The 11,640-nt window shown below is 34.1% G+C and overlaps 1 protein-coding gene across 5 annotated transcripts; it reads right to left on the bottom strand.

The window, feature by feature from the left end:
- On the bottom strand, nucleotides 733-6,923 carry LOC109711365 (UMP-CMP kinase 4-like). Of its 5 annotated transcripts, none has more exons than XM_020234369.1 (10): nucleotides 6,763-6,923; nucleotides 4,261-4,344; nucleotides 3,973-4,027; nucleotides 3,276-3,393; nucleotides 2,904-3,060; nucleotides 2,686-2,766; nucleotides 2,481-2,588; nucleotides 2,212-2,283; nucleotides 1,834-1,881; nucleotides 733-1,102 (listed from the first exon to the last, which is right to left on the bottom strand). In XM_020234369.1, the coding sequence occupies exons 2-9, from the start codon at nucleotides 4,303-4,305 to the stop codon at nucleotides 1,870-1,872; spliced, it is 648 nt and encodes a 215-aa protein (XP_020089958.1). In that variant the 5' UTR covers nucleotides 4,306-4,344; nucleotides 6,763-6,923; the 3' UTR covers nucleotides 733-1,102; nucleotides 1,834-1,869. The 5 variants fall into 5 exon arrangements, with proteins under 5 accessions (XP_020089958.1, XP_020089956.1, XP_020089960.1 ...); XM_020234367.1 differs by having other exon boundaries at nucleotides 733-1,039; XM_020234371.1 differs by having other exon boundaries at nucleotides 1,834-1,878.

Here is an 11,640-nt window from a genome sequence, read left to right as displayed (position 1 = left end):
ATTTACTTCTTGCCACTGACTGTCCCTAGAGCAACTGGCAAAGAGCTTGATGGTTGGTACCCGAGGTTCCAAGTTCGAATCTTAGTTGATTCATATTTTTAGCTAAATTTATTTTTAAATAAAATAAATGAAGTGGGTAGCACCTATTTACTTCTTGTCATTTCACATGTGCTCACCGGGAAAAAAAAAAAAAACAAAAAAAAACTAATAAAATACTAACGACTGAAAACTTCAGCTTCTACATCATTCACTTTCTATCAAATAAATAACACAACTAAAAAACTTCAATTCCACAACTATTCCACAACTATAGGAACAAATAGCAAAAAAAAAAGATAATTTTTACTACAACTCTAGTTTACATAATAATCTACTTCAATCCGAACATCAACTTCGATAAAACAAATAGGTTCAAGATAGGTCACGACTCATGAAGTTACTAGGTGAGCACAGTTTAAACAAAAGATTTGTCAGATCAGATCAGAGCGAACCCTGCACCAGCATCACCCAGGTGGTGGCGTAGTTACCATCCATCAGCCGTTGCAGCGGCAGGGGCAGCAGCAAAGGTTGCACTGCAGTGGGCTACTTGGTGATTGTTGATGCTCCAGTGTCGATTTTGTTTGAAAACACAAAAGTAACATAGTATCCTTACAAAAAGGATCTCATTCTTGCATATGAAATAAGCCTAACTGGAGCTACAATAGTATGTTTTTGCGTTATAAGATCACAACATGATTCATAATAACCACACGAGGCTGGCGATCATTTATTGATGAAACGGATCGGAGTACAACTCAATAAGATGATAAGAACACATATTAAAAATATGGATCTGACGGAGCTGAGCAACGCTGCACCAGATCTCTAAAGAACTAGCATAAGATGTATACAAGTAAATTATTACCATAACCCCCGGAAAATAAATTATCTGATGGTATGAACTATAAAAAACAGCTACAACGAACTAAAGACTCCCTCTTCTATTTTGGTATATCAAACTCCATTCTAGACACACGCGGTTCACATTCTGAAGAAACACCTGCAGATATTTTCAGAAATCATGGTGAGTTTTACACGCATCGGCGCATTGCAATTTGATAAACTGCATAAAAGTGGAAAAGAAACCATCAAAACTGTGAATCTCCCGGAAATGCCTAAATTTTAAGCAAGCATAAATGAGGCTAAATTACAAAACCACCTTTGCACTTTTCCCACTTTCTCTATATATTTCTGCAAATTGAGCAAGGTTGAAATTGTTGAAGTACAAGGGTGGTTTTCCCATTCAGGCTAAAAAGAATGTTCAGCTAGCCAACTAAAAGCAATGGTAAAAGAGCAAACTAAAATTTGATTAATTTACTGATGGATTTTTAATCTATTTAATCGGCATGTAAGAATGTAAGATCCAACACAAGCTATAAGAAGATCACCTTAGCAATGCCATATGAACCAACTTAAGTATATAACTTTTATGCAATTGAAAGATTTTCAGGTGTAGTTAGAAAAATATAATTGCGTTTTAGGTTTCTTTTTGAACCCTTCTCTAAAGACTTTCAAGGTTTTATACTTGTCTGATTATTTTCATAATGAATTTATAGGGAATTTTCAGCCTATGCTAAAGCCAGCAGTTTGAAAAAGGGGCAGTAACCAACTGTTTAATTACTACTACAAAAGGACGGTGTTCTACCTTGCATTCCAACTTTTCTAACTTGGTCAAATATCAGATAATATCAATATTAACAATGACATGATCAAAACACCGACAAATAAAGCATTCTCATAGAATCGCTATGTGAAGAAGAAATTTCAGCAACAGATATAAAAATAAATAACTACCTTTATTTTGTGGTATTGTCTATCGTTCTTGTGACTCTACATAGCCTGCTAGAAAATGGAGAAAAAAAGAGGCAACATAAAGGTTCAAGAATTGATTAAAATACATGCCGGTAATAAAATGCTGGTAAAATATGTTGGGAATTAAATAATACCTACAAAATATTCAAGTGAATTAGCAGATGCAATATGAAATTAATTGAATAAACAGCTTAGGCATTATTTTCTGATTTATAGCACTATAACATTCATTTCTCTTCGCTTAGATTTGACTTTTGCATGTTTGAGCTACCATGTCAGATAAGCAGAAGAAATATATGCATACCTACCAATTCATTTTTTAGTGATTGAAGAATGTATAACAGTAGACAATAATCTTACCTTTGCACCATATGAGGAGAAAATGGCTTTCACATCCTCAAAAACCTCAGGGATAGGCTTTGCGGCATCAATCTGCATAAAATCACAGTTAGATATTGCATGAAACTGAAAATAGAACATGTTATAAGCATTACCAGATTTTGACTTTAAAATTGATGGATAACCCAGAATATTTGTAAGACAACTAGTGCCATAATATAGAATTCTCATACAAAATAGGTAGTATCTACAACTCCATCAATTCGTTTACCGCTGACAAAGTTGCATACCTTCTTAACCTTGCCCTTTGATTCGTAATACTCCACTACAGGTAAACTAGATTCCACAAAAACTTTGAACCTCTTCCTGATGGTCTCAATGTTATCATCATCTCTTCCCTACGTAGCCAAGAGTAATGAGATGTCAGAAAAACAAACTGGTGTTTCTACGTGATGAGAAAGTGAAAAACATTGAAACAAAAACATGCAGTCAAACCTGATTACGATTCAAAAGCCGTTTCTCCATCTCTTCCTCAGAACAGTCAAAGAATAAAACGAACTCGGGCGTTATTTTTGTCTGAAACAGCACGAAGCAACTAAGAATCTTGCATTCGACTTTAAAATGAAAAGGTGAACATACTTAAACTGTTTGTACAACGAGTAGTAGTAGCTACACATAACATGTCAGGAAAATATAGAAGTATGCAGACTTACAACATTCTCAAAAGCAGCACGATTCTCCTCATTTCTAGGAAATCCATCAATGAGAAATTTGTCATTTCCACTTTCTAGCATAGCCCGTTGTAACAGCTTTATTGTTACCTCAGAAGGAACAATTTTTCCCTCCTTTATCATGTTCTGGATCATGGTTCTGTAGAAATAATAGCAATCATTAATGTCAAAGCAGAAAGATTGTATAACACATGATGCAGGGGTTATTTTTCAAATGACTTTAAAGCCACTTAAAATTATAAACAAGGTTTTCTGCGAATGAGCTCTATCTTTTGCAAAATAGATATAGATTAGTTTGGACTGTTGAGAAATTCTACCATCACTGCTGTTTATAACATTAGAGAGGTCAAATACCCGTTCTCAGAACCAGACTTAATTTCTGCACGCAGAAGATCGCCAGCGCTGAGATGAGTAAATCCAAAGTTCTGAACAATATTGGCACACTGCGTACCCTTTCCACTACCAGGGCCACCTGTAGAAACATTAACAGAAGAATCATTTATTATAGCAATCGCTTTTGTCTCTTTGTATATCTTGCATATGTTTTTCAGGGTATGACATGTGGTGTGTTGTGCTTGTCATGGGGATTGGAATGTTGATGCCATCAAGTGCTGCAGTTGATTGAAAATTTTCAACACTACTGCCTTGCCAAATCAATACAGCATCACAAAAGGTAGAAAACTAGAACAAAAATATGCTTGGAAATACAATATTACACATGTGATTCACTGATTTGCTACATCAACAATGAAGGAAAAACAATCCATAAATGTTAAGATGTGCAACCATGTGCCATCCTTTCTAAGTTTCTTTCGTTAGCGAAATGCCACATTCCTACCCATGTAACATGCTGTTAATACAGGTATATATGAGTAGATTGAAGCATGAGTTGGGAACAATTATTACTTTAGAAGGATTTAAAGAACAGGTTGATCTTTTGTTATTTTACTGATATATGCTACAAATGTTGTAACATTATCGACATGGAATTATTTTATGGCATGCAATTGGTAAGAAATTTCACTGAGACATGAAGTGAAACAAGCCTCACCTAAAACAAATACAACAGTCACTTTCTTGTCGCCCAAGAGGCTTTCACTAACATCCTGCAAACAAAAACAATTTTTATGCACATTTCTATTAATTTATGTTTTTAAATTTCAATCTATTATATAACGTAAATATATGACTTGCTCTAATCTATTTCATGACATATTATTTATAACATTAGTGATTAAGGAATCAGAGAGAGATCTCAAGTGAGAAAGGTGTCTCTGCAAATGCATCATCCGGCGAAATAAAATAAAAGAAGAAATAAAAATTGAGATCATAAAAGCACCTTTTCCTCATTCGTCACAACAGGAGCAGCTTCAACATGTCCCATTGCTCAAAAGTCTTTAGAAATTCTTTAACCTGAGAGGAACTATACATGAAATTTTGCTTTTTAGATTTTCTATATAAGAGTTAAAGTAATCAGATAATTGACTTATATCAAAGCAAATGGGATAATTGCCTAAAACCTCAAAAATTAAGAAATGTCTTATTTATCCCTAAAAATTTTTTGTTTCAAAAATACTCCTATAAACTTTCCCCGTTATTCAAATCTACCCTCACTATTCGCATCTGTTAGTTCATCTCGGATTAAACTCAGGTTATGTCTCAACTCAGGCTAAAATAAAGGTAAAATACTATTTTTGCCCCTTCTTATTTAATCCAATTTTCTAGTCTATCTCTCCCAGTTCCCCTTCTCTCTAGGGCTTCTCTCCATGTCGATCGGATCCTCTTCTTTGGGATCCTCGGCAGCGACAACTCCAGCACAGCAGTGGCGGTTGTGGCAGAGGCCCTTCTTGCTGGAAGTGGAAGGGGAGGGGACAGAAGAAGAAGCCAAATCCAACAGCGGAGGAGACGAGCACAGTGTCGCCAATCGGATCGGAGCATTGGAAGCCGCTCAATTGGAGTTTCTTGACCGAGGAAGAATAGCCGAATTCCTCTGATAATCCATTTCTCTAATCTTCTAACGAAAGTGACATGAATCCTTTAATCCATTCCATGTATAAGGTCCTATTATTTTTATTTTTTTATTAGAAATGGATTTTTATATGTTTAGAGCTCAATTTCGTGATTTTGGTTAAATAGGAGGCACTAATGGATGAGGTACAGTGGGAAGAAGAAAAAACTCCATCTTCAGCGAAGATGAAACTTCTTTCTTTTCACCTCGAGGAAGAAGACGACCGTTGTAAGGGCAAATAAGAAAATTAGAAAACCGTTTAAGGGCAAATAAGAAACGTAGGGGCAAATAAGATAAGTAAGTAGTAATAAAAAGCGTATTTAAATGGGAAATAGTCATTTCATAGGGGATAACGGTTATTTTTAATGATGTAATAACAGAATCTAACTCTAGAGGTATATTTGAAAGAGTTTGGAACTTTACAAGGGTATTTTTTTTAGAATAGCAGAACTTTAGAAGGGCGGTTTTTATATTAGTCTTCTAAAAGAGCTAAATATAAAAATCAAGAACTTTATAAGGGCATATAAGCAATTGCCCCAAAGCAAATAAAGTACATAAATTGAGCGTAATTCCACAAACAATGTTTTAGTCAATAATGTAATCTTTGCGTATGAGCTGGTGAAGGAAATATATTAATTATTATGATGCTATAATTTCACCAAAATGCCATTTAATAAGTGGCAAGGGTGTCCAACACTACAATTAAATAAGAATCAATCAGAGAATCTACAATCACTAAAATGCCCTTTAATAAGTTGCATTCATCCTCCTATGACCTGGCAGTATAATAGCAATTGACCAAGTTGTAGGATGATATAAACATGCAGACTAACATGTCCATCTATGCATTTGCAACTGTATGCAAGGTTGGGCGTCAGAATCACAAAATTATCACCGCTGCAATGCAGGAAATGCAAGAGATAATCAAGCCATAACGTCATTAGTCCAACTAACTTTGTTTAATCCTCAACTTAAACACAAAATTCCATGAACAACAAAAAGAAAACAACCTGTGATGAAAGTGCACAGAAGCTATGTAAATGGTACAGATTCATGTCGTACTGTACCAGGGTCAGCGAATTTTGAAAGCACTAAGACTAAAGTGTATATCTTGGCCATGCATCCATCATTACAGGTCATTCAAGCAATAGAAACAAGCGCTCTACAATTTCCAGGACAATTATTATATATCCAAAGATGTTTTCTGGAAGATCCAACGTTTGTGAAAGGCAAAGCTGCAGAGGAATTTAGTATCTAAGGATTTAATATCAGATCCAGCGCATTTTTAATTAAAACCAATCCAAAGGAAGATGAGATCTGAATGTTAGATTACCAATTTCCCCTTTGAAAAGAAAGAGATAAAGAACTTCATATCAAACATTACTAAAATGCTATAGAGAAAGAAACTACTAAAAAAAAATACCAAACAAGCAGATCTGACATGAAGAACACTGTGTGCTCACAAAATCGAGTATTCATGTCTCGAAATTTACCAATACCAAAATTTTCTAATCCAACTTTTTTCGTAATCGGAAGGATCTAAATCGTTTAAACCAAACTAACACCAGATCTAAGCAAAATTTTATAAAAGAAACCGTCAGAATCGTAACAAAAAACGCATTCTCCACAATCTCAACAGATCTGAAACAAGAAAGACCCTAGATTCACTCCACCACCAACAAGAACATCGCAGAAACACCAGATCCACCAAAATCACCAGCACTAACGCAAAACAATCGTATCATTGCACCAAATGTTGATAAAAAAGGAACCGGAAACAACATTAGATTCGTAAAGAGAGAGAGAGAGAGAGCGAGAGCGAGAGATCGGTACCTAGGAATGAAGAGATGGGCGAAGCGAGTGTATCGGGTTCGCTCGGAGGGTATAAATGGAGCGTTGAGAGGGAGAGGAGAGAGAGAGAGAGGAGAGAGAAAGAAGGAGAGGGAGAGGGAAAAGGAGGAGGGGAATCGAGATCCAAGTGGTGCGAGAGGGGGAAATTGTGGAATATGTTCTCCCGAAGGGGACAAAATTTGGTGTATACGTACATCTGGTTGCATAACACTTTTAAAATTTATAATAGAGATTTTCAAATTTAAATTTAATTTATATATAGAATGATAATGATAAATTTTGATATTGCTTCCTATTATGGGCTGTTGTTTTTCTATAAATAATTTCCAGGTTGAAAACTACTTTTATTTGAATTAAAATTTAGGTGAATTTTTTTTTTCACTATTGCTTGTTCGATAGAAAATGACGCACTCAAAATTTTAAAATTTTTATTTTTGATAATTTTGTTTTAGCAATTTTTTTTAGATTATGATTTCTCTAAAAAATAAATTTCTAAAAATTAAGAATAAGATTTTGAAAGTTTTAAATTAGGATTATATATTTTTATTAAAAAATTCGCTAAAAATTTTAGAATTTAATTTAAAGTAGGATTTTGATTTCTTAATATTATTATAAGTACGTCCAAAACTTATTGCAGAAGAAGATTTTTAAAGTTTATTGATTATTTTTCTCTATCGGAATAGGTTGTTTATCCTTCTCTCTTCCTTGTGGTTTTATATCTTAGTCACTAGTTTTTGGTATTGCGTTAGAAAATTAATAATTTAAAATTATAATTACCTTATTTTTAAAACTTATTTTACTAAAAAATTTTACGCTAACACATTAGAGAATGTAAAAAGTTATAGTAATTAATTTTTTTCTCTCAAGTTATTAACTTTGATGATATTTTAAAAAAAATTACGAATGAATTTAATTTATGACAAATCAAGTGACGAAAATGAACATAACAGTAAAAAACAACTTTACCTTTTTTATTTTCGGTAAAATAAACATGCCCGGTCAAATATTGGCCCTTCCTCTATTGTAATTTTTTGGAAAAACTTCAAATACCACTTATGTGGTTTCACACTTTCTCATTTTAATACCCTATAGTTTAAAGTGTGTCAATTTAGTGCTCTGTGGTTTCATTTTTATTACTTTATTATCGATCCCACTAATTTTTTTTGTTTAGTGACAAAGTTAAAACCAAAGGGTACTAAAGTGAATATTCAATAAACTTAGATAGGGTATTTGAAGTTTTTTGTATATAATTTAACGAAATATTGATGAAAAAGCTGACGAAAAGATAAAAATAAAACGGCATGACACTAACTTGATATACTTTAAACTATAGGATACTAAAGTGAGAAAGTACGAAACCACAAGAATGGTATATGAAGTTTATCCTAATTTTTTTAATGTTTAGGTAATGATAGAACATTTCTTTTATATTTTTTATATTATTCTTTTAATGGTATTTGTTAAAAAAAAATATATACATTTTTACTTCAAAATGCTATACGGTTCACGGAGTGGAGTCACGCACTCGGTGTAGGCAAAGATTTCGCGTAGGCGAGGATTTGGCGAGCGAGGGGAATGGGGGCGTAATTTGCGCGCGTCGGCGTGCGCGTGGTCTTCTTCTTCGATTGCGTAAGCGGAGCCAATCACTTCGCTGGACGCGATCTGAAGACGCGGAACGTTCGCAGCGGGGGCTTTGGCCCACGACCGTACGCGCGTGTGGCGTTGCTTCGAAGGAGCTCCACCCCAACTTTATTCCCTACTTTATTTAAAAAAAAAAAAAAAAAAAAAAACGTGTGCCAAGGCTATTTTAACTTTAGTATTTTGACAAATGAACTTCTGTTTACACCTAATTTTAATATCAAGATGTGAACGAACTCGCCGAAGATTTAAGCTTCTGTAGATGGACTATATATACCAAACTCTATCCTGGATGGACGCTTCGGCCGAATTTAGAATAGAATGGTTCGAAATCTGATATATTGTATATCATATATAAGGTTGGATCATAAAAGGCTAATTTTTTAGAAATTTTAGACCAAGGTTTTGATAACGAGAATTGTTGAAACTAGCATGTTGGAAGATTAATCGGCCAAAATAATCATTAGCAGAAAAATACACAAAAAATTGAGATCGGACGATAAGTGTCAAAAAAACTTAAAATGGAATGCTAAAAAATACAAAAGTAGGCATGAACCCCAAGAATAATCCAAGAAAACGATACATAACCGCCTCAGGAATATCATCTTGATTGCAGTTACACCGGAGGATTAACCAACCAGGAATTCTACCCTTTTATCTTTTTATGGTCCGCTCGAAACCTACTACAACGATTCTACCTGTTAATAATATTAACTTATTAGACCGACCGTCTCTAGAGCAAGTGGCAAAGGACTTGGTGGTTAGTACCCGAGGTCCCAAGTTCGAATCCTAGTTGATTCACATTTCCAACTAAGTTTATTTCTAAATGAAATAAACGAAACGAGTAACGTTCTACCTATCTCTCAAAAAAAAAAAATCAACTCATTAGGTCCAACTACTGTTCCAAAATAATTAAGCTCAGTTATTATTATTAAGGTCCATGATTTGTTATATTTCTAATCACAATCTCATTTACATCTAATAGGGAACTATTAGGGTATCACAGACTCTTCCGTGGAGTTCTTAATATCCTCGTTAGCCCAATCATACATATAGTCCAAGCTCAAAAGGCAATGTGAAATCCATCTCACATTTTAGTTGGTGAATTGGTTCTGAAACGAAATGTAATGCCCTGCTTAACAGTAGGTTACCTATTATAGAACTATTCTAGCCCTAACATGATTAATTCTTTTAATCTCTTGGGTCTAGCCTCTGTCCAAAATACTATAGCCAGATTAAGAAAGTTTTGTCCTATTATATATTATATATAAGGGATGTTTCAACTATCCTCTCCAGTACTGATCGCTTACAACCACTCTGACTATCAGCAAGCCACCACAAGTGAACGTCTTCCACGCTGCATACCTCCATCATCTGCAATCCTCTACCTTGGAAATCATTTATCCCAGTGATTTTTATCGCTCAATCCTCAGTCGAACTAATGGCTGAGATTTGGGAGGCCAAACAATTTGCAACTCGGCCAGCTCTTGAAGCCTCGAGATAAATCTTGAGGCTGAACCCGCTTCGGGCGAAGTAAGAACCTGATCGAGTAATTTCCTTTCTAATATGTGCCAAAGATGTGGTCAGAGTCAATCTTCAATTGGAGGGATATCAAAAGGTGGACTAGTTAGAGGCTAGAGTGCGTCGGATATCGAGTTGAGCATTTTTTTGTCAACAATAGCAGTGAGCGATTTTAGAAACTATATGTAAGTATATAACCATATTGTGAAAATCACTTTAGTTACAACTGCATCCAATGGGGGGTTAAAGATTATATAAAAGAAGAAAGATAACGAACAAAGAATATCCAGACATCAAAACATATACCCAAATTTCTACCTTTTTTTTTATCTGCACTGGAAGTAATTATAAATTAAACATGGGAGTAGCAATAAGTAAAGCCCAAAAGTAATAAAAAGTGAAATACCCTTCGTCCGTAACTCCTCTAATTTAGTACCAATTGCCTACGACCAGAGCCACCTTACCCCTCGCCTTGTGAATGTATCTCCATACTACATGACTCTGCCATATGTAGTATTTCATATTGTAGTGTCACGGCCTTAGCGTTTTTCTAAGTCCCTGACAGTAGGCTGTTCATCTAATGACTAAATAATGTTCGATCTGAACTTGAATCAACAATTTTTAAAGCATACAAATTTAGTTGTAAATCTTGTAAATTTCTAAAACATAAATAGTTTTAATTTCTTTTATTCTAATGCATGAAAAAAAGGGATAAAAATTGAAGATATACTTATTCTATTCTTCAATCCTAATAATTGATTATCGTAATTTGAAATATATATATAGAGCTAGGCTACTATACTATCGGTAGCACGGAGCGCTCCGTGCTACCAAGTTGTTTTTGATAATGTGGCTTCCAAATCGACGATCAGCTCCGTTAGACTTGATCTACACTATTAAAAGTATTTATAAACTAAATTTCATAATTTTTCGATATCATTTACATATCAAACAAGTAGTCTAAAATTAAACGGCTGAAAATAAAAATCTCATAAAAAATAATGATAAAAGATTTAAATTCAAGATCATATATACTGATCTTACTCTAAATAGTTAAAAGAATTTTCTATAAAATTTTCATCAGATTTGGATTGTTTTATATCGTTAAACTCTCAAACACACCACATCGGCCATTAAAATTGTCAATTTTGAGATCTTTTGATCACTAGTCAAATGATGTCGAAAAAATCTGAATTTTAAGTTTCCAAATACTTTCAATTAGTTGTAATGAGAGTCTACGGAGCCGATCGCCGATTTGGAAGCCGCCATCATCAGAAAAACCAATTTGGTAGCATGGAGCGATTCCGTGCTACGGATAGTATAGTCCGGACATATATTATATATATATATTAATATATATATATATATGTATATATAATAATATTATATATAGTTGACTAGAGTAGAAGTACTCTCGCTAGTAAACGGGGCTTTTACTTCGATGTTTTTGATGATAGAGGCTTCCAATATGAGATCGGCTCCGTTGAACATGATCTATACACTTAAATTATTAGAATCAAATTTCAATCTTTTCGACATCATTTGCCTATGCATCAAAGAGTTTCAAAATTTGTAATTTAAATGCGTGAGCGGATAAGAGACGTTTGTTCTCGTTCTAAACGGTCGTGTAAGATATCCAAATTCAATTGCAATTTTTGTTAGAAAATCTTTAAACTATTTAAAACAAGATCTATACTCTTG

This window comes from Ananas comosus, linkage group 6 (genome assembly GCF_001540865.1).
Source record: "Ananas comosus cultivar F153 linkage group 6, ASM154086v1, whole genome shotgun sequence".
In the NCBI taxonomy this organism is placed as follows: domain Eukaryota; kingdom Viridiplantae; phylum Streptophyta; class Magnoliopsida; order Poales; family Bromeliaceae; genus Ananas; species Ananas comosus.
Note: the sequence above shows the minus strand (reverse complement) of the source record. Positions and strands in the feature narration are given on the sequence as shown.